The following is a 24,985-nucleotide window of genomic DNA, read 5'->3' as shown; positions in this document are numbered from 1 at the left end:
TCTTGCATTTTGCATGCTTTTAAGGGTTTTCTGCATTGTTGTGTACATCAGTATTCCATTTTTTACGGATAAACCACATCCTCTTTACCCATTCACCAGGTGATGGGCATCTGGGCCGTTTCCACTTCGGGGCAGGATAAATTACAGCTGCTCTGAATAGGCCTGTAAGTCTCGGTGCGCTGTTTCCACTCGGTGCCCATGTGTTTCCACTTCTATTACGGAGATTCCTAGGAGGTGGCCCTACTGGGCTGTCTGCTAACTTTACGTTTGACTTTTTAGGAAGCAGCACAACTGTTTTCCCATCCTGCTTGCAGTGTCTCAGGTTCCACTGGGAAACATTTGCAGTCAAATTGAAAGGTGCGAGTGTTGGCTTGTAAAGACCGCGGAGGGCAATACAGAGCATGCGCGTAGTACACACTCCAAAATGGGCAAGTAACAAAGCACTCCACACAGAAAATGAAGAGCCCTTCCATATGTCCAGGTTCTGCAAACGAAAATTCCACCAAGTGTGGATTAAAAAAACTGGGGGCGGGGATAAAAATATCCAGAAAGTTCCGAAAAGCAAAAGTTGAATTTGCTGTACCCTGACAACTATTTACACTGTATTCACATTTACATTGTATTTATATAGTATTTACATCGTGTTTATAACTGCGGACAGCATCCGCATTGCATTCGATATTAGCAATCTTGCAATGGTTGAAAGTATATGAGGAAAACTAGGTTGGGTTATACGTAAATATTAAGGTAACTATTACTCCTTTTTATATAAGGGACTTGGGCCTCCACGGACTTTGGTATTTGTGGAGGTTCCTACAACCAAACCCCTGGGGATACCCAGATCTTAATGACACATCAAAATCTTAGTGAAGGGGGTCAGGAGGGGAGGAAAAGGCCTCTTTCCTCCCCCTTCGACTTTTCTCACTTCCAGCTCTGAGGAGGGTCCCTCACTGCCCGCTCCTGGAAGAGACCCCAGCCCCCCATCTCCGACTGTCAGAGTTACCACGGTTCACGAGTTTCCAACGGCCCCTCTGGCCTGTCAGTAGCTGTTGGCAGTAACTTATCCATAAGAAAACAGGGTGAACAGCATTCCAAGCAATCTCCTCGCACAGTGAGAGCTGCACATCCGGGGAGTTGATGAGACGGATCCCGCGAGGCCGCGCTGAGGAGAACCCATCTCGCGAGACCCCACCGTGGCCCTTGCTTTATAACCCCGTGCGAGAGGACGTCGACTCGGATCATCTCGCGAGAGCACACTGGGGCCCTAGCTTTCCAGGTGTGTAGCGTGGGGCGACGTCACGCCCACTCCCCACCATCTCGTGAGATCCCATTGTGGCTCTCGTTTACCGACCCCGTGTGAGGCGATGGCAAGTGAATTTCATCATCTCACGAGAGCCTACTGGGGCCCTCGCTTTCCAACTCCGCAGTGGGTCGCTGTCACGTGATAGCTTGAAATCAGCGCAGGGAGTGTTTACACTACACAAACTAGGAAAAATCACAAATCGGGGCTTTTACTCCTAGAGCCAGTCCGTTAAACACTGTCAGCACAGCACTGGCTGACCCCGTAGCGCTCCTGCAGGGCCTGGCAAGGGTGAAATCACAAGATCCAAAGACTGAACAAGGGATATTTCAGCTCTGATGAGGTCAGGTGCCCACGGGAGACCCTGAAAACTCGTTCAAGTGCAACAGCCAAGTCTCTGCATAAGAAAAAGACCCCATAGTGTGGGCTCTCCCACTTGCAAAGGCACGTGAGGTTGAGCTGGAGAATAAGCCGGAGGCCAAGTCCCTGGGGAGAGGGGCCGGAAGAGGACAAAAGACCCTCCTCCCGACTCATTCCCTTAGGAGACACTGGAGCGTCCCTGAGTGACTCACTGCCGTAATCCGCTCTGCTACAGGCCTGGACAGCCAGAGCCCAGGTTATGAATAGGCCTGACGTGAGGTGGCTGCCCTGATCACTGCCCTGCCCCGACTCCCAACACTTCCCATCCGGCCCGCCAGGTCAGTGGCTGCTTCCCAAGAATAGCCCTCGGCTTCAAGGCTCCAGGGGGAATCCTGGCTGATGGTCTGGGCTGTCCTCAACGGGGCCGTGGGCGGGCCCAGAGGACTGTAGCACATGGGGGCAAGAGGGCTCAGTCTCTGCCTTTCCTCCTCGCGTCCTGCCCCTCGAAGGCACCAGGCCAGCCCCACTGACCCAGGATCAGGATCCAACCCTACTGAGGCGGCTTTGTCAAGCCTTAATTTAAGCAAGTGTTCTTATCACCGCATTCTCATCCAGGCCTGAAACTCACACCTGCCTCATCAGCTGCCGTTTTAAGCCCATGAAGAGGCCCCAGATGCTCTGAATTCATGGGATGAAGTCTCAAGTCTCCCCTCAGGGTTGAGGAGGGCTGGTGAAAGGAAAGGTCACTCCCAAAGCCAGGGATGGCTTGAAACAGTTTTCTGTGTAGACATGCTGGTATGAGTGGCCTCAAGGCTTTCCCTCTCACTCCTCAAGGTCCAGCCTTGACCCAGCAGCTAATCCTTCAATGACCTCACCTGTCTCAAAGGACAAATTCCCAAGTCTTGATGGTGACTCACAGAGCTCTCAGGGTGCCCCTTGTTCCTCTACTTCAGTGACACTGACCTGGATGCTTCCTTCCACATGGGTTCCCACCTCAGGGCCTTCGCACATTCTGCTCCCGTTGCTTCATACACTTTTCTTTCTGCATGGCTCACATCGTCTCTTCTTTCAAGTCTTTGCTCAGAGTCATCTTCTCGATGGTCCTGCCTTCACCATCCTATTTAAATGGCTAACTAGCCCCATTCCACCCTGTCCCAGGGCCGTTCATCATCTGATTCTGCTCTTTCCCCCGCAGTGCTTACTCACTGTCCATCTTGCTGTGTGTTTCTTGTTTCGTTTTTGACTCCTTGTGCAGAACACGGCCCCTAAGAGGTGCAGCCTTTCCTTCTATTCTGTCCATGTATGCGGCCCCAGAGCCTAGAACAGTGCCTGGCACATACTTAGCTTTCAGTGCGTGTTTGCTGAATGACTGAGTGAAGGAATGGATGGGTAATTAGGAGTGTAGCTGGTGAGGGACAGAGCAGGCCATTGCCAGCAAGTCTGTGGCAGGGATTTCTGATGTCTTCTTGTGCCATCTGTATCTGCATCTCTTATCATGGCCCAAGTTCATGTCCTGTTGCCGCTATTACCTTGTGGGAGCCTAGGAAGTTCTCTGAGACTCAATTTTCTCAGCCATAAAATGGGAAGAGGACAGCCACATACCCACATGCTTAATCACTGATAACTGCTTGCCATCATCTTTTCATCTTTGTTTGACTCCACGGTCAAAGTCAGCCTGGAGACCCCAGCCCAGGACCCAGAACTAGATCATTCACCCACATTTAGGGAGAATTACTTTGTGCCAAGCACTCAGATAGAAACCTTACACCTATACTGCTCTCAGCCCTCTTAAATTCCTCCTGGACCTGAAATTTAATTATCTTAAAATCCATTATCCCATTTCATCCCCAAGACAGCAACCACGTGGTTGGCATCACTCCAGTAGAGCAGAGACTCAGATAAGTTGAGGCACTTGCCTGAGCTCACCTGGCAAGAAGGTCGAGCGCTTTCCTCTCAGGATCCTGACCAGTACAGTTAGGAGGCAAGTAGTTTCAACTCATCGCCTCTGATAGATGAGTAGTTGTGTCTGGAGTATTATTTGGGAAGGACTCTGAGCTTCCATCTGAGCTCGGAGAGAAAAAGGTGATCTGATTGATTATTAATGTCTGCCCTGGGTGTAGCTGCTTGCTAGAGGCTAAATGGGCAAAAGTGACTCATGATTTGTACATGGTCCAGCCAGTCTCACTCAGACCTTGTGTCTGCTGGTCACAGAGCCAGGTGGGAATGAAAAGGGATCTGGTCAGCACACAGGCCCCCCTTCCCTAATCAGGGCAAGAGAACCCCACAGCCAGCAAGTGGGTGAGGATTCAGGCCACTCACAGCAACCCACATCCTCCTAGAAGAAGAGAACAGGGAGGGGGATAAATGGGAAACGAAGGTAGGGAAGTTAACAGAAGGAAAGAGAGCTCATGAAGAGACAGGGTGGGCTAGAAGGAGGGCAAAGCAGGTGAGGCCTGAGATGGAAAAGGATGGACAAGAGAGGACTAGCAGGGCTCATCTTCCGTAAGAGAGGCTCAGAGGCCCAGCCCTGCCCACAGGGAATTTCCTGGATGGAGGACCAATCAGTGCCCCGTTGGTTACATCCACTGCTGGCTCAGGACGAGGGGGGACACGTGGGGTCTGCTCTAATTGCTTTTTTCTTAGAGCAGACTTGCACGGCCCTCGCAGGCCAGAGGACCCACCTTCTGGAGTCTGTCAAGCGGGGAAAGGAAGGGACTCGGCTGAGGACTCACAGCTCCCACAGCAGCAGAACCAGGGTCCTCATCTCCCTGTGCCCAGGGCTTGCCGCTTCTTCCCTCCTATCCAGAGAGCTAACCTGCTGGGATGACCGAGTCCTGGCCCCGGTTCTCCTCTCTGGAGCAACACATAGGGATCCACCTACGACACCCGTGGGATTGACCCCCAGTTTTCTCATCAGGAGCCTTCAACCATTTCCCAGGTGAGAAATTTCTCATGGCTCCCAGATCCCGCAGAATACCGGTCTGGTGTTTCCTATCGCCAGAGTGAAGTGAGACTGGTCAGGCTTCTGCTGCGAAGCTCCACTGACTGTTTTCAGGGTTTGATTGCTCCATCACATGGCTGTCTTCCTATTCCTGCTGTGTTGCTCCCTGGAGCTCTGCTGTCTAATACAGCAGCCATTAGCCACGCTGCTCCTGCTATTTCGTCCCTGTCTTGTCTGACTCTCTGCAACCCCATGGGCTGTAGTCCGCTGCACTCCTCTGTCCGTGGGATTCTCCTCCAGGCAAGAATACTGGAGTGGGTTGCCATTTCTTCCTCCAGGGAATCTTCCCGACCCAGGGATCGAACCCGAGTCTCCTGCATTGGCAGGTGGGATCTTTTACCACTGAGCCACTTGGGAAGCCCCATTAGCCACATGGGGCTATTTAAATGTAAATGAATGTGAATGTCAGCCTCTCAGTTGCACCAGGCATATTTCGTGTGTTTGACACATGGCTAGCGGCTACCATATTGGACAGCACAGATACAGAACATGTCTGTCATCAAAGAAAGTGCTGTCGGACAGAATGGGACTAGATGAAGGCTTTCAACAGGTGGTGATTGTGTCCACCCACAGGCATTTGGTGGTGCTAGTGGAAAAGGACACACCTACCAGTGCAGGAGATGAACGAGATGCAGGTTCGATCCCTGGGTCGGGAAGATCCCCTGGAGGAGGGCATGGCAACCCAGTCCAGTATTCTTGCCCGGAGAATCCTATGGACAGAGGAGCCTGTCGGGCTACAGTCCTTGGGGTTGTCGTAAAGAGCTGGCCACCACTGAAGCGACTTGGCATAAAAGCATTTTTGATTGTCACAACTGGAGACAGGGTACTAGTGGGTAGAGGCCAGGGGTGCTGATAAACAGCCTACATTGCTCAGGACAGCTGCCCCCACCCCCACCACGACAAAGAATTATTCAGTCCCAAATGCCAATAGTGCTGAGGTTAAGAAGCCCTGGTCTAGGAGAATCATGTCAAGTGGAGAAGAGCAGTAAGAGGGAAAAAAAAAAAAAGGCAAAATAATCTTGCTTCAAACAATACATAGATGTGACATAAAAAGAATTGAGAAAATGCGTCAACTCACTGCTGACAGAGAATAGAGGAAAAGTCTCTCCTAGATCCATCACCGCTTAGTGGCTCTGTGGCCCCAGGCAAGTCACTAACCCTCTCTGGTCCTCAGATTTCTGGATAAAACTGGGATAGTATCGTGACCCCTCCTAGACTGTCAACAGAATAGATGAGTTTGAACCAGCTTCATCATCTGTGGAAGAGCACTGCATAATGTTTTATCTTGGCTCACACTGTTGATTCGACTAGACCAAAGAAATAAGTCTCTGGCTGTAAGGTGCCAAGTCCCACTTTCATTTCACTTTGCATGACCTTGGGTCACTTAAGCCTCTCAATCTCACTTCCTGATCTGTAAAATGGGGCTGATCGCTCCTGACCAAGCTTACAGCAATACCCAGCGTGGAGACATTTAATCCTAGTGAGCAACCATCTCTCTCTCTCGACAGCTAATCCGCTTGCCCTCCATGAAACTGAAACTCAAACCCCAGCTGGTACGCAAGAAACAGCTGAAAATGCATGCAGTCTTTTATGGGCAGAGAAAAATTCCCTTGGGACCCCCGGACCTTGAACTTCCTGCCCCCCTGAGCGCCAGTACTAGCCACATTATTTGGTAAATCCACCTCACCGATTCTCCAAGATCTTTCCTGTGCTGCCACAAACTGTAGTTCCTCAAAATAATGAAGTTATCAGGGAGAAGCCCAGTGTAGCTGAAAGGAAAATTACGGAGCTGCGTGAGTCATGGTGGGGGCAGGCGGAGCTGATTCAGATGAAGCTGATGGTGACTGGGTCCTTCAGAAAGAGTGGTGTGCGTGTACGTGTGAGTGTGTGTGCGGGTGAGAGAGCGAGCAAGTGAGAGCAGAAGTGAAGGAGAGTGGGAATGACGCCTGCCTTGACGGTTCTGAGCTCTCATCCCAAAGACCTTGTTTGTGTGATGAAAGCTAATTTTTGTCGAAACTAGAACTGAGATTTAATTCTTTCCTTTGAGGTTTGGGGGATGACGGTGGAGGTTTTAGGGACGGGGGTTATCAGGGAAGTAAAAGTGTTAGTTGCTCAGTCGTGTCTGACTCTTTGCAGCCCCATGAACTGCAGCCATGCCTCTGTCCGTGAAATTCTCCGGGCAAGAATACTCGAATGGGTTGCCATTCCCTTCTCCAAGGGATATTCCTGACGTAGGGATCGAACCTGCATCTCCTGCATTGCAGGCAGATTCTTTACTGTCTGAGCCACTAGGGAAGCCTGTTATTGGGAAAATTGGGTTATTATTCCTAGAATGGGGAGCCTGACTTGAAGGCAGTGGGTATTGTAAACTCAGTGCTGTCACTGCAAAGCTTTGTGTCCTTGGGGAAGTTGCTAACCCTCTCTGTACCTCAGCTGCCCCATCTGTGAACAGGTGGGGCTGGATGTGACAGCACTTGGGGTCCCTCCACTTGCCTCAAACTGACTTTTTCCATTTTTCAAATAATTCAGTTTCACATAGCTTAAAACTTAGGGGTGCCGTGAAAACACATGGAGGAAACTTAAATGCCTATTGCTAAATGAAAAGTGCCCAGTCTGTAAAGATGACATCCTGTAGACTCCAACTATGTAACGTTCTGGAAAAGGCAAAACTACAGAGACAGTGAAAGGGTCAGTGACTGCTGGGAGTTGAGGAGAGGGAAGGATGAACATGCAGGGCACAGAGGGTTTTTAGAGTGGCGAAACTGTTTTATATGATACAGTGATGGGCACATATTATGGTGCATTTTCCAAACCCATAGAATATATGCCATTGAGAGTGAACCCTTGTATGGAATGTGGGCTTGGGGTGATAACGATGTGTCAGTAGAGGTTCATCAGCTATTAACAAATATCCCACCCTTGGGGGGTGGTTTTATAGGGGAGGCTGTGAATGTAGGAAGCAGGGGGTATATGGGAAATTTCTGTACCTTCCCCTCGATTTTGCTGTGAATCTAAAATTGCTCTAAAAATATATTAATTTAAAAAAATTTACAATATGTCACATACCACTGTGACTAACTACCTGTTTAAACTGGACCATTCGGACAGTGGTTTTTATTTCCGAGGTAAACCAGGAGCCACTGAAGGGCTGTCTCTTGGAGCCCTCGTGGACACCCAGCCCGAGTTCCCACTGTTTGGGCAGTGCCGGGAGGCTCTCTCCGGCGTTTGGGGCCTCCTGGTCTCAGCTCAGGAAGCCCCCAGAAGTGCCTGGTCTTCACCGTGGCTGACCATGGACCTTATGAAAATTTGCACTCATCAGACCCTGATAGCGGATGGGTGCAAGTATGTTTTGCAAGTATGTGATACCCTGAGTCTTGACAAGGTGGGTACCCCCTGGGGTTGTATCGGCTCCCACAGAGGAGAAATGTTTCTCCAGCTTTGGTGGGCACAGTGTTCTTGCCTGAAAAATCCCAGAGGACAGAGGGGCCTGGCGGGCCACAGTCCAAGGGGTTGCAAGGAGTTGGACACGACTGAACACACAGACCCCTCAATCGGTTTAGAGTCTGAGGACCTGCAGGTCCCTTCCCCCCCGGACTGTGGAGTAGTTCTGAGATGGGAATGTGTGTTTTAAAAGCCTCTCCCCTCCATAGGGCAGGCCGGTGGAGGTGAGCAGACTCGACCTTGGGAGAAACTCTGCCTTAGACGCTGAGTCCTTGTTGCCACCCCCAGGATGATCTCGCCAAGGCCCCTGGGGTTTCGAAGGTGGAACTAAAGCTCAGATCCCAGGAGGGACTGATCTGTCAGCAGAACCCACACTGGGCTATTCAAGGTGACCTGGCCCAGGTGCCACCGGATGTCTCATGGGTGACACGCAGCCCCTCCAAAGTCAGGTGACCCGGAGACCCTCCCCCTCCAATCCCTCCCATCTTGGGCCATTATATTCTAGATCTTATCCACAGCCCACCCAGACCTATTACCCAGATCCAGAAGAGCCTAAATTTAGTAGCAAAGCCAACCCCAAGGGAACCAGGGTCCTATCAGACACAGGAAGCCCCCGTGGGACCCCCAGCCCCTCCTGAGCTGGGGCGCTGAGCCGGCTAGGCATCTGCTTGGCCGGTCAAGGAGCGAATGCCACAGCCCAGTATTCCAAGCCCTGTGGGACTCAAGTCCAGGGTCGAGGCCAGACTGGGTGGCTTGGAACTGACTGGGCTTTCCCCTCCCAGCCACCTCTATGGAAAAGCTGCTCCAAGGCCCTAACCCTGAGGCCTGACTCCAGGGAGGGAGCTCTGTGTCCCCTCCTCAGGGTCTCCCCTGCCCCCCGCCACCCACTGAGGCCAGTGTAGGTCTCCATTCAAAGAAATGCCCCTAACGGGTGAGCCAGAGAAAACACCTCCTCTCCGACAGAGGATCAAGTCAGCGCCACATGAAATTCAAACCGTCACCCACTATCCCCTCCCTCCTCCCTTGCCGTGCTTATTTGGAATAAATGGAATTAAAAAAAACAATTACCATCACGGCTGATACTCAGCAGTGTTGGAAACACGAAAGGGGAAGAAGAGTTGGGCTCCCTGAGCATCAACCAACACTCAGTTAAGCAGAAATCGCTAGTAGCTTTGGGAAGATACGAACCTTGCTGTCTGCCAGCCGAGATTCCAAAGTGGTTATCCCATGACTCTAAATGTATATAGATATTTAAGAATCGGCCAACAGCTGGGGCCTAAGCAGGGTGATCTTTTAACAGTTTCCCCCGCACCAGCGTGTGGTTGTAAAATTCTTCTGTGAAACACCCAACCAGCAAAGGGGAACAGGCCTCGCAGGCTGAAAGGCCCGAAATAGACGAGACCAGCAGCGACCGCAGCTCCCAAGGCATACTCCGGATAATCATGCCCGTCCGCTCACCGGGTGCCTGTTGTAAAACCCAGCCCGACGGTACCTTCTCCACCCGGGGCCAAGGGCACAGGATCCACTCCCGTCCGAGGGGCCTCCCCGGGTCGCAGCGCAGAGCTCCCGCCAAGCTGGGCGAGCAGGGACAGAGGAGAAATGTCTGCAGCTCCCCTCCTCACACCGTCGTTCACATACCCTCCCCTGACCGCTCCTCCCGCACCCTCCCCCTGCACCAGTGTGATAGCAGCAGCTGAGTGGACAAGTCATTTCTAAAATTAGCCGCTGAGCTCCAGGTCTGGACAGGGGACGGCAGCCCGGGGTGGCCGCTGACCAGGCAGTCGGAGCACATGGACATATTTGGTGGCACAGAGCGGGGGAGGGGACAGCTCCCGACACAAGCACATTCTGCCCCCCAACGCCACCCCTGTCCAGGGCAGGCCACTCAGTCACACTCCCGCCTCTGCTCCACGCAGATAACTGGAGGCCACAGCAGCTGGGCGAGGAGGAGAGCCCGGCTCCATGTCCCAGCTGGTCTCTGGAAGGACATCACCTAACCAAACGCTGGTGTCTCTTGGTAAACAGTCAATGCATGGAAACACAGGTAAGAAGGAGGCAGCCGCCATCACGCGCAAACCTGAGGTCTTCCATGAACTCATTTCCTAGTCCCGACAACCCTGGGAGGTAGGGTTTTCCCCAGGCCCGTCTTACCCATGGAGAAACTTTGGCTCGGAAAAATGAACCAACTTACCTTACACAGCCCACTGACTCAATGGATGTGCATCTGAGCAAACTCCGGGAGACCGTGAAGGACAGAGGAGCCTGGCGTGCTGAAGTCCGTGGGGTCGCCAAGAGTTGAACATGACTTAGTGACTGAACGACAACAACCTTAAAAAGCAGAGAGCCAGGATTTGAACCCACCAAGTTCTTTCTGGCCCTCCCAGAAGGCACAGTCTTAAAACACTGCAGCAAACCAGAGGCTCTAAACCCTGCCCTGCCCACTGCCTGTGTTACTGACTGATCCTTGGGCTCTAATCAACAGGAATTGCTAGGAAGCCAGATGAGGAACCCAGGCAAGGCTTTCCTGGGGCTCGTGCTGCAGCAGGACAGAGCGAGAACAAGAAACAGGTGGCCTCGCTTGCTCCCCGAGGAGGGAAGGCTGGTTCTGTACATGAGGGGCGGGTGGGGGTGGATGCCCGGGTCAGGCAGGAGGGGCGGCTTAGGTGGTCTGCCCACCCCCGTGGTGAGGCCGGGTGCATGGATCGTGCGCAGTCCCGGCCTTTCCCCCGGCACCTCCACAGTGCCAGTCTGCTTGTGGCCTTTTGTACCTTCTTGTTCCGAGGAATTACCCCAACTGTGCACGCACGCAGTTTCTGTTCGTCTCTCACTGTCTGTGTTCCCTTGCTCCAAAAGGAGTTGGTCCAACATTGGTGCAAACACTTGGGTAAAGGACCCCAGGTCCCGGCCTGTCTCACCTGGAAGGAGAAAAGCAGGGACTTTCACAGATGATGTATGTCGTGCTGGTCCACACAGCTAGCAAGGGGTTGTCAGGATGCAAATCCTGGACTTCCTGACTCTGAAGCCCATGGTCATTGGAAAGAATGGTCATTTCAACCATTTGTTTTTGTTTTAATGTGACTGTATCAGGTATGTATTACATGTAACCCAGACAAACTTAATCACTGAGCCTGACTAAAGGGGTGTACTTGTTCTTTATTGAAGTATTGTTGATTTACAATACTATCTTAGTTTCAAGTGTACAAGATGGTGATTCCAAATTTTTATAGGTTACACTCCGTTTAAAGTTACAAGAGGTGAACTTTTTCAGTGGCATCTAGAAAGGACAACAATTATGTGTTCAGCTCTAGTAGCTAAGCCTCTAAAAGTGCAGTCAGTATGATCTTATTTTACGTTTGTTAGAGGGACCAAACTTTACACAAACCAATGGAACATTTGTAACTCTGTTCCTTCCTTTTTCCATTCCTCCTTGGTCAGGAGGGCATTTCAAGGCAGAGAAGCGAAACCATCCTTATCTGTCACACAGAAACAAGGAGGCGCAAGACAGGTTTAAAACAGGATCAGGCTAGTGGCCCAGAGGCATCCTCTAACTTTCACTAATATACCTGTAAAAGGCAGAAAACTTTGGAAATTCCCAACACAGGAAACTATGACTGACAGTCAGGTAGAGACACGTTTCGCTCGGTCGTGTAGCGTCGCGTCTGACTCCCCGCGACCCCATGGACTGTGGCCCACCAGACTCCTCTGTCCATGGAGTTTTTCCAGGCAAGAATACTGGAGCTAGTTGCCATTTCCTCCTCCAAGGGATCTTCCTGACCAAAGGATGGAAGCCGGGTCTCCTGCACTGGTTGGTTACCACAAGCACCACCCGGCAGGTGGGGCTGTTCAGCGGCTCAGTCGTGCCCGGCTCTTTGCAACTGCATGGACTGTGGCCGCCAGGCTCCTCTGTCCATGGAGTTCTCCACACAAAATACTGGAGTGGGTTGCCATCCCCTTCTCCAGGAAGCCCTTTACCAGCTATCAAATCAACTCTATGAACTGGGCATGTTATCCACTTTCCAATGTTATCCTTTAAGAAGAGAACTGTAGAGTCCAGTCATTTGGGGTATCTGAAAATCAGGCAAAATGTCTCCCCGCTGTGGCCATCTGCCTCTGTCTCCCATTTCACCTGTTAGGGACAAGCTGATGTGGGCCACCAAGTAAACGTCCCCTCAGGGGCTTTGTTACGTGTGTGTCCAAATGTGCGAACACGAGAACAGAGTGCAGCCTCAGGGGTCGCCTTGTTGGTCACGTCCTTAGAGATAACCAGCCTTAACAACTCAGGCTGAAAACCTTTTTTCAACCTCTGGTACCTGGATGGTTAGAAACCAGCCAGGAAAAGAAAGCCTCTCCTTTAGTTCAACACCTGGTTCCTGCCCAGGTAAACCAGCAGGAGCTCTGGGTTGGGAAGGCATGGTTTGAGGGGGAAGATGACATAGAGGATCCATTCCTATCTTCCCTGGTGGCTCAGAGGTTAAAGTGCCTGCCTCCAATGCAGGAGACCCGGGTTCAATCCCTGGGTTGGGAAGATCCCCTGGAGGAAATGGTAACCCACTCCAGTATTCTTGCCTGGAGAATCCCATGGACGGAGATGCCTGGTAGGCTACAGTCCACGGAGTCGCAGAGTCGGACATGACTGAGCGATTTCACTTACTTACTTACTTATGACATAGAGGAGATACTCAGGCTATGTGGGAGCCGCCCTGGGACTTGCGGAGAAGAGATTTCCTTTTCGCTCTCCAGGTATAGCCGAAGTCCCTCACATTTACCCTTGAATGGAAACTTGGGAGGATGTTTTTGGCTAGAATGGCCCTTCAAAGTCATCTAATTCAACTCTCTTAATATAGGGATGAGAGAACAGAGGACCAAAGAGGCTACCCAGTGACCTTGCTGGGAGTAGGGTCCCCAGGCCTCTCCCTCTGCTCCTGGGTGCCAAGGGGTGACCGGATCTCTGCAGCTCTCAGGAGTGGGCCTTGGTTACCTACTGCGTCACACCAAGGGCTCTGCTACCAGGGTGCCCTTTGCCCGTGATAATGACCATGTGCTCCACAGCTGGGGGTCCTGTCGACTGTTTTGGGAGAGGTTTTCAAGTTGGCAAATACAAATACACTCCATGGGCCAACCGTGATGGCCGTCTTTCCTGAGCCAGTCAGGGACAGGTATCTCCAGCTCAAGGAGAGAGGTACCTACCCTACCCTCAACCTGTGGACCAACAAGCCAGCAGTCATGCCCAGGCATGCCTGTGGCTCTGGGGCCACCACCTCCTTAAATTTCTGTCTTAAACTGACACACGCCACGGGGGTCTCTCCTCAGGTCTTTGTGGGAGCAGGGATGGAGGAGAGGCCTTAACGTCTGGGAGGGACGCCAGGGTCACCCTGAGAGTACACGCGGGAGGCCTGGCTGATCTCCTAAAAAAACTGGAGACGAGACAGACCTCCCGGCTCTCCCAGACTTTCCTGGCGCCTTTCCATGCCTTCCACAAGCAGGTTAGTCTCCCAAACCCTGACACTGAACTTGGCTGTGCTCCAACAATCCTTGAAATTGGCAGAAAAAGCTTGTTGGCAGTTCCCTTCCTACAATAAAATCTGCCTCTGTGTGAATTTCCCCCCAAATCAGGATTTCTTACAAAGTCACCTCCTGATAACCGAATAGCTTGATGAAGAAATGGAGGTTTTAGCTGGGTGGAAAAACAGCACACCAAAGTTAAGTCTCTTTGTATACAGATCCTTTTTATTGAGGTTTATATAAGTAATTTATCAACAAAGAAAACCAGCCTGCCTGCCCCCCAAATAACCATGAAAAATGGCGATGCTAACCAACAGTGACATGCCATGCACGGGGCAGGTAACCTCGGACCTGGCCCAGCATCTCACACGGGAAACGATTTCAGGCCGGTAACCACACACTAAGAGGAGGCTGTGACCTCCGCTGGCACAATCAATGGGAAGAGAGAGAAAACCAGAAAACAGGTACAATCGTTAGATTTATAAAATTGCATTCACTGACCTATTTTGGTATAGCAATGCACAAGAAAAAACGGATTTATTTCTTCAAAGGTGTTACCCTTTGGCCACAAACAGAACAAATATGTGACCACGTGGATGGTTATGCAGCAGGGGACACAAGGAGAGAAAAATGTCAGCGTGTGAGGACAGACCTGCTCACTCCTCACAGGGACCCATCTTCACTCTATTTCAAGTGGACCCCTCAAAGGTCTGCTCCAAAATAAGACCTTTTACAAAGTTTTAACGGTGGACAAGCCCATTTCCCAAATCATTTTGAATCAGCGAGGTGCGAAGAGTCGCGTTCGAAGGAGCTGCTCCCAGAAGTGCTGCTTTTAAACCCAGTCGGCCGTTTTCTAAAGATCGTGGAGAAGAGGCTTCCATTTAGGTAGCTGACGAATCAGGTGCTACGGTCAAATCTTGAGGCGATGGCAAGATTGATTGAGGGATTCGGCACAAGGAAGAGTCAGAAGTGATGTTCTGCAGGTGGACTTCAGCTCCCGAAGGCTGGCCATACGAGTACCTACCTGCCCTGCTTGCTGGGGCCCCTACGTGCTGCTGTGGAATCGACATCATGAGGAGAGGACTCCGACATGCTTTCCTGAAGTTCTTCTATGATGGAGCTGGTCTAGAGTGACGCGTTCAGGGAACCTGTCCACAAGCACAGAGCCTTCAGAAGAGGTAGATGAAAGCAGTACTTCATGGCAAGTTCACGGTCAGATGTTACCCAAGAAGTGCACGTGCCTCTCGGCACAGGTCTGAGGGTTAGCTGTTGTTGAAAAAAGTCTGCGGCCGTGAGAAGGGATGTCCACACGCCCCCACACTACTATAGGCTTTTATTTTGTGAACAAAACAAAACAAAATTAAACAGAAAGGAGTGTGTTTTCTTAAATAACAAACTATACAAATAAAAAGGAGCAGAAGCAGTAAGGAATGTTTTTGATGAGAACAAAGAGAGGGTTCAATAAATAATATAAAACGCTTTTGTGCTAAAATAGAACTCTTGTTTATATATATATATATATGTAGTTTGGCATCTTAATGTTACCCAGAAAAAAAGCCACATCTATTAGTTAAAACATAGAAAAATACAAACAATAAAACTTAAAAAAAATGGCCAGTGCTTAGCTTATAAACCATATATAAAATGTACATCATGGAATATATCAACTAAGAAACAAGAAGTTGAATTTCAAGTCCTTTGAAATATGAATACATGATTAGAAATATTTCTCCCTTCTGTACCCTCACATGAGACACATTTTATGTTAGGAAAAAAACTAAAATGGAAGCATAGTTATCAGTTTTTCAGAGATGACTTTGAGGTTTTTTAGGTATAAGAGAGTTTACTGTAAGAACATGAGTCGTATAAGTCTGAAATGAAGAATTAAATTTTTCCTATATATGGTTTGGATGAATGCATATACTGTTAATCCATTTTCTGTAACGTGTGTTTTTAATAAAGGCAATTTAAAATTTGGGGTGCTACATTTATCAGTAAGTGCTAACCCAGCCATGCCAGTGAAGTGGCCGGTCACTTGTGTCCCCATTGCCAGAGCTGGGCATCTCTGTCACCCTCTTGTCAGAGAATGGCTCTCTTAAGTCTCTGAGGATGAAGGAAATCTAAAGGCTATTATGATTCGAGGAAACCAAGAAGTATCATTTTAGAGTTCAACTTTCATTCATTCTACAGTAAATTTTTTAAAATGTGGCCTGGATACAAAAATTCTTATTAACATGAATTTAAATGATTAATTGTTTAAAGCTTCTCAAGCCAACCCGATGCAGGAGGAAAAACCATGTTAGAACTTTAGGGGGAAAAAAAATGTTTTGAAAAGTTAAAAACTGTGAGAGCTCACTCCGCCTGGCTCAAGCGGCAAGCCTCATCTTGTTATTGGCAGGGAATTACAGTAACTTCAGAGCCTGGGCGGCCACATCCCCACCTGACCTGCAGGGCAGGGCACTGACAGACACCCACAACCTCCACTCTGGCCCCTGCTTGGCTTCCAGGCACACACAGCCAGACAGGCAGCAAGCTCTGGGCTCCACGAGCCTTCCCCGGGGTGCTGGATGACAAACAGGGGCAACGTAAAGTCCCAGTGGAAAGTAAACAGTATCTTATAAGTCCAGCAGCTCCACAGTCAGAGAGACCAAGTCTTACAAGAGTTACTTTCAACTCCTCTTCTTCTAAGAGGAGGTCAACCCTGAAGCCCCAAGTTTAACTGTAACTTCCGTGGTCCTTGATGGTGTAAAGAGGTGGGTTTTTACCAGCAAATACACTCCTTTTTCTCTTTGCCCCACTTCTACCAGGATTTCTCAGCATCTGTCACAGATCTGAATGAAAGCTGACTCCTCTCTGGGTACAAAGAACACACCCATCCCCTGGCAGGCAAGGCATTCACTCCTCAAGTATCTCGGAATAACACACATACACTTCCCTGAATGTAAGTGAGAAAAATCACAACTAATTAAATCACGCAAGAAAAGTTTTATCTTACACCAGCACACTGCAAATTTTTTTAACAGATTTACATTGAGCAAAAAGAAGTCCAGCTTTGAGAATTTTCTTTTCTTCTTGATGGGTTAAAATTTTGAAACGTTAGGAAAGTCAATTCCACAGAAAAAGTCAAACGTTGTATTGGATTGACTAAACTACAAATTCCAAATGAAATTTAAAAAAAAAAAATCCTCAGGTGGTGCTGGGGAACACATTTTGATCTTCAGAGTTAAACCACATTGTCAACTGGTCAATGACATTTTTAAAAAATGACCAGTGAGGGTCTTCAAACAATTGTTGCCACTGTCTGTAGGGAGCATTTCAAACTGCAAATCAAGGCGAAACACTGCTTTAAGAAGGTCGCTGTTTGTGGCTGTTGCCCCATCTACTTCTCCAGCTTTGTTGCTCTTTCTTGAGCAGAATGCTGTCTTTCTTCTCTTTACATACAGAACTTGAAGTTGTCCTGTCGGTGAATTGACCAGTTAGAGGCACAAGTAGTGAAACGTTCTTCTTAGCAGTGAAACAACAGCTGGTTTCTAGCAGTTTTGCTGAAAAATCATACTTAAACATGACAGAGAAGGAAAAAACCACGAACCCCAATGACATACGGGGATAAATGCACCAAGGAGAATGTTAACAGGCCGAAAAAGAGAAATAAATAACCTTGGATTCTCCAAAGCTTTTAATTCATTTCATAGATGTCGCATAGCAGCGTAATCAATTTTTAGGCTTTGCTTTAATGATCCCTTTGATTTATGAAATCGAGACATTGTTAACATAATTTTATAAAAATATCAGCTTCGACGATTTTCTCCGACAACGTTAAAACATCCCAACCATTATAAATCTAAAATAATGATAATACTTGTGCTCAATTCTATCCTTTTGAACGGTCCAAACGTAGTTACAGCCAAACATGAAGACCTAAAACAGCCATGTATACCAAGCCTTCTGAAAACAACCGACTTCTTTGGCCATGTGGGTACCACAGTGGCACAGAAGGGTTCCCAAAAAGTCTTCCATCTGGCAGCAGAGACACGTACCCCATCAGAATGGCTGCACGAATGAGTTCAGGAGGAAGACTGGCCTCTCCGGGGCTGTCAAACTAGACCCCAACACAACCCAGGACCCGCCCTAAAAAAGCCACTCATCCTAACCTCACAGAGTACTTTCAATAGATGACGCCCACGTGTCACTTCTCAGCCCTGTCCTTATCTCGAGTTGAGGAAGTGTGAAAGTTTACTTGGAATAAATCTGAGGCAACAGGGCTTTCGGGGTGTTTCCAATTCATTTTTCTTTTCCAAAGGGAAGATGACCTTATGTTCTGGTCCAGAGCTTAAATGATGTTTTTCAGAGATGCAAACTGGCATAGCTGGTGCCCTGGGTACGCAATGTTGGGATGCTAAGCCCAGACCCCTGAGGAATTCGTGTACCTTCTCCATGAGAGGTTGCATCTCTACTCTGGCAGAAGCGCGAGGCTCGGCAATTTCTAAACTGCCATTTACTCATCTCTGAACGTAAGCGCTGAGCACATGCGCGCTTGCAACAGAGCCGCTACAGCAGCGCAGGCGGTGACACAGTCGCTATGGGAAGATGTTCACTCGTCATGAAGTGCTTTCCCTTCTCCGTCTTTTTGTTATTTCAACTTAAAAAAAAAAATAGAATTTGAACACTCTTCTTCCCTTTTAAATCAGGAGAATCCATGTAAATAGTAGGCCCCGACTTCTACACTGCAAACAGCAGAGAGCAGAACATGTGTATTACACTCCAACTAGCCAGTGAGACAAACAGTAAGCCTCGCAGATTCTTTTCCAAGGTAATTCCTACGAAACAAAAGGCTCTTTCAGTAACTATCTTCCCAAACTCTCAGGACGTCATTTCGTTAAGAAGGACTGACTTTCCCGGTGAGCACGGCACACGAATGTAAACACAGAGATTTGGAACCACTAAAAATATCGAGGACAGGATACAGATAATTATGATGTCAAGTTATTTATATTGTGAGCAGTCGACTTGGAAACAGACAATAGAAGTGCACTAAGAACAGGACAAAAACGTTGACTTTGAGAATTACTGTCATTATTTTTAGTCTGACGACACGGAGGACATCACTGGGAAACACACTGGGTTTCAGAGGCCAGCACTTATTCGGGGCCTGACTCCAAGCCCGGGGAGAGGACGGCCACCAGGAACCAGGCACTGCTGTCACAGGACAGCCCGTCCGGGCCCGGGGTCACTGATGACAGCTGAACGGCAGCACGCGTTCAACACCCACAGCTACCCCACTGGCACATTCATCTTCGGCATTCCTTTTTCAAGAATATTCATTTTAAATTATACTAAAATCTCAAACCTAGTTTCTTTATTGACCCATTCATTACCGCGATGCTTCCTGAGGTCAGGCAGAGGGAACCAGAGGTGCTGGGTCACATGACCGCTTCTGTCCAAACCCAAGACAGGCGCCCCCCGCCCCCAGGCGGTCCCGGGCACCCAGACACAGGAAAGTGCTGTGGACTTGGAGGGTTTTGAAAATAGCTATTGCCTTGAGATGTAAACCACCACTGCCTCTGGGTAGAGCCACTGCGAACCTTCTGAAGATCTGTGATCTGATGCCTCCAGAGTTGAGTGCTTCCACACCCTCAGGGGGCAGGGGTGGGGTCGGGGGCAGAGTCCTCGATCCCCAGCTGCCTAAGCTCCCTGTCACAGGCAGGGTGGTACCCGTGGGTGCAGCACCCATGGGGAGGGCCCAGGTGCAACCCTCTAAGAAAACCTCTGCAGCTTTCAAGCCCGGGAGAATGAGAGACACCCCCGGGGGGGTCTGCCATCCCCCTAGTAGCACGGAACAAAGACAGTCAAACCCAGGAGTGGCTGTTGATGGACAGAACGTGGCAGTGCAGGGTGATCTGAACAGCAGACTGCTCAATCCCATCTTAGCAAGTCTGAGATATGCTTGACAGCGGATGTAAAAAGTGCCGTGATCAGCAGGAAGCATTTCAAGTTCTAGGTTCACCCATAACCAAAAGAAACGTATGGCAAAAAAGGAGATTTGCATTTCTTCAGTAGTTTTGAGGACAGAGAGATGCGATGGTGGCAGGAGGCCCTTAGGAGGGAGGAAGTGCCCCCGAGCCTGACGGTGGTCACCACTCCTAGTAGAAGCATCTCGGGGTCCTGGCCCCACCCCAGCCACAGAGCACCCCAGAGGGGAGCGACTCCGTCTCTCATCCTCACACTTTTCCCCAAGGCTGCACTCTGAGGACTGAGCAGCCCACGTGGACCGCCCAGAGGAGGTGCTTTCTCCCGGAACCCTCCCCATTGGTCAGGGGTTCAGAGGCCGTTGCTGTTCCTGTGGCAGAGGGGTGGCTTTGAGAGTTCCACGATGGCCGAGCGGGATTTGTTGAGGAACTTGGGGGCTCGCCGTAGCAGCCGCTGGGCTTCCATGAATGTCTCTGTCAGCTCTTTCTTCCACTGCACAAACTCCGGGTCACTCTGAGGGCAAACACATGGAGGGGAGGAGTTGGGACAGTGTCACGGCTCTGCTGACACATGTGGAAGCCTCTGGCGAGTCCAGATGGCCTCGGAACCCCCTAGGGAAAGCACACCCCATGTCCCGCCCCCAGGCCGGTGAGGAAGGGGGGAGTCGCACAGAGGCTTCCCCCACGGGCCCCTTGCTCAGAGGAGGGACGACGCCCTTCAGAGGAGCCTCATACAGCCCCACTAGGAGACTTGCTGCCTTGACTCTGTAGAGCAATCACCTGCGATATCTGATGTCTTACCACAACTTAAGTCTAGAAGATAAAATGAGGAGTTGGCTTTTTTTGGCTGAGCTGCACAGCACATGGGATCTTAGTTCCCCAACGAGGGACTGAACCCATGTCCCTGCAGTGCCAGCGTGGAGTCTTAACTACTGGACCATCAGGGAAGTCCCCAGGGAGGAATGTTCACAAATTTAAGAAGCACCTTCACATGTGTAATGATGCCATGAAGTAATTAAGCATATGTTTTTCGATCAGCTCTTGGTTTATCTCTTTAAACATGCTCTCTCTCTTTACACACACACACACACACACAACCCCCACCCCCTGCCCCAGCAGAAACGTGTTGAAGTCACGAAATAAACACATCTTTGTATCTGCTACTGCTCTTTCTCCAAATATGCTCTTTTTTCACACCTCCACACCCTCCCTCAATACCTCAGTAGGTAAGTGTTCAGGAATTAAGTCTGGGCTATGATAGAACTTCAGGGAAAGAAAAATGGCATTTCCCTGTTCACAGTTATTTGGGGATCTTATGTTTACTTAAACACAAACCTCAATTTAAACATTCTGAAAGAGCAGAGCAGATCTGGGAAACTGTGGGACAAATGTAATTTGAGGCCCCTATTAATTACTGGATGGTTTCCAGAGAGGGGGGAACCACATGATTTCCTGTCTTTCCTGTTGTCATCTTCTAAGAACATTTCTTTTAAAATAATTTGCCAAAAACTTATATCTTCTGACTTTCTTGCTAAGTTTGTGAGTGATAAAGCATGGACTGACAAAATGTTAGATAGGCAGGCAGGCATCTTTGCTGAACGGTTACATAATTGTTGGAACTTTCACCCCTGTGGAAAATACCAATGAAGACTCACCTCACACTGCAAAACAAACTGCTTCCCTCCTTTTATTCTCAACAAAATGCACTTTTTGTCTTTAATCTGAGTTTCTTCCACGGACACAATCTGTTCCATTGTCAGTAAATTTTGCTGTTGGTAAAAATAAGAGATGATGAGTTACTTCACTCATTATTGTGTGAATTTTTAAGTAAATAAATCATACTGAAAACTACCAGCTCAGATAAAGTAAAGGAAAAAAAAAAACAGCCATTTTTCTTTCTTTGATGATATTCTAGAAGTGGGGGAGAAACAACTACAAGGGAAACGTACAAAAATTCAAAATATCTCAAAGAAAGCTGCAAAGAGAGAAATAGCTCTACGAGGCAGAAAGCAAAGCTGTTCCCTCAGCACAGTACTGACGTGGGGACGAGTGTGGACTGCACGCACCTCTCCGGTATCACACACTCCCCTGGACGCAATCAACCCTGCTGTGAGGGAACAATGAGGCGATACACATGATATGCAGGAGCCACAGGGGTGGCACTGGCTTTGAACCCGCAGCTCAGGAAACGTCTGGGCATGTTAGCTTGTACGCAACTGCGGTTCTGGTCATATCGAAATAATGCTATAAACACAGGTGATGTGCAGAAAGGATGGTCCCTCTGGGTCCATGGCATCACTGCATCAGTGACTCTGAGCACCTTACCATTTTATGTTTTTTGGGGTAAATACTCCAGGAATCCTAAATGAAAAACAACACCATCATAAGCTCACATTTCTTTTCTCCTGACTTAAACTTACGAATCTACCCAAGCACATGACAGAGCTTCATGAATAGACACTAAATATTCTTTTAAAACCAAGGTAATTTGTCACAGCCAATGGTAAACAAAATAAGATTATCTTTTTTTAGTTTTGATTATTCTGAAAAGTGAGATAATCTCCTTTCAATGTGTACAACAGTGACTTACTAAGGCCACACACTAACTGCAAATTAACATTATATATAATGATATATGTATGGATTAATACTAAAGTACATTATAGAATTATATTCTGCAATGTAAAAAATACACATGTAATATTATATAAAATATAATCATATACACATATTTTATAAGTGTATTTTATATTACACAATATTTACTAGTACCTGAGTTATAACTGAGGATCCTCCCATAGAGTTTTCTCAATCTCAGCTCCAATCCTGGCTGCACTAATTTCTAGAAGATGACTTCTACGGCACTAGTAGTAGTGAGAAGATTCTGCTCGTTTGTGGAGAATGCGGTCATGCTCAGGCAGCAGTCACTCACAATTAAATGGCATCTTCACCAACTAGGGTTTGTAAAACTCATTCCAAAGCCGAATACCCCAGGTGTGGGCTCACCACTGGTGGGCTCCATGCTCCAGGCAAGGGGAAGCCGTACTCTGATACACCCACTACATTTTTCACAGTTGGGACCGCTGTCCTGCTTATGATGACCAACCTTCCCTCTCCAAGAGCAGAAACCCTTCCACCTGGGTCACTCCCTTCCATGGACACGAGCCCATGGCTCTTCACACAGCAGGCATTTAATAAATGCTGCCCAGCCTCCTACCAGTGATGGCAGGGATCAGAAATTTCTTTCTTCTCGTTCATAAACATTAGCCCTTGAAAGGACCTTAAAAGCCTGCCGTATCTGTCTTCCTGTCTAATTGGATGAAGCCCACTTCTAGTCTTCCAGACAGGTGCGGCAAAGCAGGAGGGTCAGGTGCTCTGACCTCGGTGCCAAGCTTCTTGGGCTACAGCAATGACCTCGTTTCACCTGACCCCGACTCAGGAAGGCCTCATCATGGAGACAGGCAGACCTTGGTCAGAATCACTCCTCACCCAAACCTGTCCCTGCGACCAGACCTTCCCTCTCTAAGCCCTGGTTCTCTCTTTATAAGGTTAGACTTCTAAGGGTGCTAAGCAAATTAAGTGTGTGTGTGTGTGTGTGTGTGTGTACAGCATCTGGCCCAAGATAAATATGCAAACACTGTAGTAGTTGTTACTATTCCTGTTCTCTTTTTTTAATATTAATTTTTATTGGAGTATAGCTTGCTTTATATTGTTACCATTTCCACGTCTCCCCTTTTACAGATGAGGAAACTGAGGCTCAGTCAACATAATGTGCTTCTGAGTCCCAGAGACACGAGCAGTGTGTCTGAACACCTCTGACTCCAAAGTCCCAGTTTTTGTCCCCTTTTGGGATCCACCCAATTGCTCTCCAGCCTTCCGCAAACCTGCCTGTTCTGATTTCCCTGGATGGCACATTCTATTTTCAAGGGGTACCAAATCCTTCCTTGATTCGGAGGAGTCTGAGAGTCTGAACATGAGAAATCTCACATATACAGCTTAGAAGAGACACGCAGAGCACAGGGGGAGGTTTTACAGAACACGCCAGCGATACAAAATCACCATGGAAACCAGCACCGGGCCGAAGCTGCAGACTTACTCGCGACTCGCCCTCTCCTCTCCATTCAAGTCTGTTCGGAAAGAGGTAAAAGTAGCGGCGCTGCCACTGGGTCAGGAAAGGGTTCCCCAGCTTCAGCATGCACCCATGCACGATGCAGTCTCTCCCCAGGGCGTAATCTGAGGCACAGAACACAGCGGAGCGTTCAGCGGGGTCGGAAACAGCGTGCCCGGAGGCTTCTCAGAAAAAAAGAATGACACGCTTTCTGGAAAAAGAACAAGCTGCTATAAAGAGAACACTCTATAGAAATCATTACTTTCGCTTTTAAGCACATGAAAGAACAAGCTTCTTCAGCTCTCTGCTCACATATTAGATGGCTGTTTCTCCATATTCTGATAAATTCAAGATGCTCCTCCATCACTCTGAGAGGGAAAAGCTTGTCTGCTAACTAGTGTTTCCATTATGCAGGGTGACAGTTGGGGAACAGAGGGTGATTACACTGTGCCTAAAGCACCTGTGTGTTTACATGACATTGGGGGTCTCCCTTTAACGGTCTATTAAAAAGAACAGCAGAGGCTTCTTTGTCCAAAGAAATCAAAGTAACACAAGGATCAAAACTATTCTTTCTTCCACTTAAGGTTATAATTACCCTTCGAATATATGGTTATGTAGAGAGACCAAGCTAATTCGCTCTCATCCCAAGTTCTGATTACATTTATACAGCAAAGTACTGTCTCGAAAAAAAGGTCAATTTTAAGTAGCTTGCTTTGCCTTCCTTAGAGGCTTTGGTGATCATGCTAAAATCATTTATTCATTCATTCATCACTCACCCAGTCATTCAGCTATGAAGGGAATGGATACACAGGTGCTAGGCACAGCAGTGAATAAGAGACACAGAAGTCCTCGCCTTCAGGGAGCTTACACTCTTAGTTGGAGATTCAGGTAATAAATAAGCAAAACCCATGTTGTGTCACATGGACAAAGGCAGGAAGGGGATGAATGAAAGAGGGCATGGCCAGAGGACGGTTCGTGGTGATGAGGGATGGTTCACGGAGTTGCCAGTTTAATGGAAAAGGTCTCTGAACTTCTCAAGTATACTTAAAGTGCAAGTCTTCTATTTTTACTTCAGAGATCTAAGCCTAGACTATATTTTTGTGTAAGGGTGACCTCTGAGATACTCACCCAAGACCTAGTTATATCAAAATTACTTACATATATTTGAAGATAAATTCATTGTTCTGTTAGATGTTCTAATTGCAGTTCTAGTTAAAAGGCTACACTTCAACAATGTCATTAAGATACGTATTTTTGTTTTCTGGGTCCAATCTGTCGAGATTCTAGTGACATCATGGGTCTCCCTT

At 48.5% G+C, this 24,985-nt stretch overlaps 2 protein-coding genes and 1 non-coding gene across 14 annotated transcripts in view; 1 reads left to right on the top strand and 2 right to left on the bottom strand.

Annotated features, from left to right (window-relative positions):
• MYO18B (myosin XVIIIB) overlaps positions 1-9,759 on the bottom strand; it is a 242,074-nt gene extending 232,315 nt beyond the window's left edge. Inside the window, exons 1-2 of one of the 3 annotated variants that reach the window (XM_060400839.1) lie at positions 9,595-9,759; positions 3,587-3,722 (exon numbers count right to left, since the gene is read on the bottom strand). Coding sequence is in view for 1 of the 3 variants with exons in the window: in XM_060400837.1 (XP_060256820.1) it covers positions 1,004-1,068 (65 nt within the window). In the remaining 2 variants the exon portion in view is untranslated. Of the gene's footprint in view, positions 1-1,003; positions 1,183-3,586; positions 3,723-9,594 lie in introns of those variants that run through there. The other 2 variants (XM_060400838.1, XM_060400837.1) reach the window with 2 other exon arrangements.
• A 2,796-nt stretch (positions 9,760-12,555) lies between these two features.
• On the top strand, positions 12,556-12,627 carry TRNAW-CCA (transfer RNA tryptophan (anticodon CCA)). The gene has a single exon. It is a non-coding gene; the product is annotated as a tRNA-Trp (tRNA).
• Positions 12,628-13,811: 1,184 nt separating this feature from the next.
• GRK3 (G protein-coupled receptor kinase 3) overlaps positions 13,812-24,985 on the bottom strand; it is a 116,529-nt gene continuing 105,355 nt past the window's right edge. For 7 of the 10 annotated variants that reach the window (XM_060400833.1, XM_042234746.2, XM_042234747.2 and 4 more), the window contains 3 exons: positions 23,667-23,803; positions 21,226-21,339; positions 13,812-20,084 (listed from right to left, as the gene is read on the bottom strand). In XM_060400833.1, the coding sequence (XP_060256816.1) occupies positions 19,923-20,084; positions 21,226-21,339; positions 23,667-23,803 (413 nt within the window). In that variant the 3' untranslated portion in view covers positions 13,812-19,922. Of the gene's footprint in view, positions 20,085-21,225; positions 21,340-23,666; positions 23,890-24,985 lie in introns of those variants that run through there. The other 3 variants (XM_042234748.2, XR_006056723.2, XM_042234750.2) reach the window with 3 other exon arrangements.

The sequence above is a fragment of the Ovis aries genome, chromosome 17 (assembly GCF_016772045.2).
Source record: "Ovis aries strain OAR_USU_Benz2616 breed Rambouillet chromosome 17, ARS-UI_Ramb_v3.0, whole genome shotgun sequence".
Lineage (NCBI taxonomy): Eukaryota > Metazoa > Chordata > Mammalia > Artiodactyla > Bovidae > Ovis > Ovis aries.
This window is presented reverse-complemented; position numbering and strand designations above follow the sequence as displayed.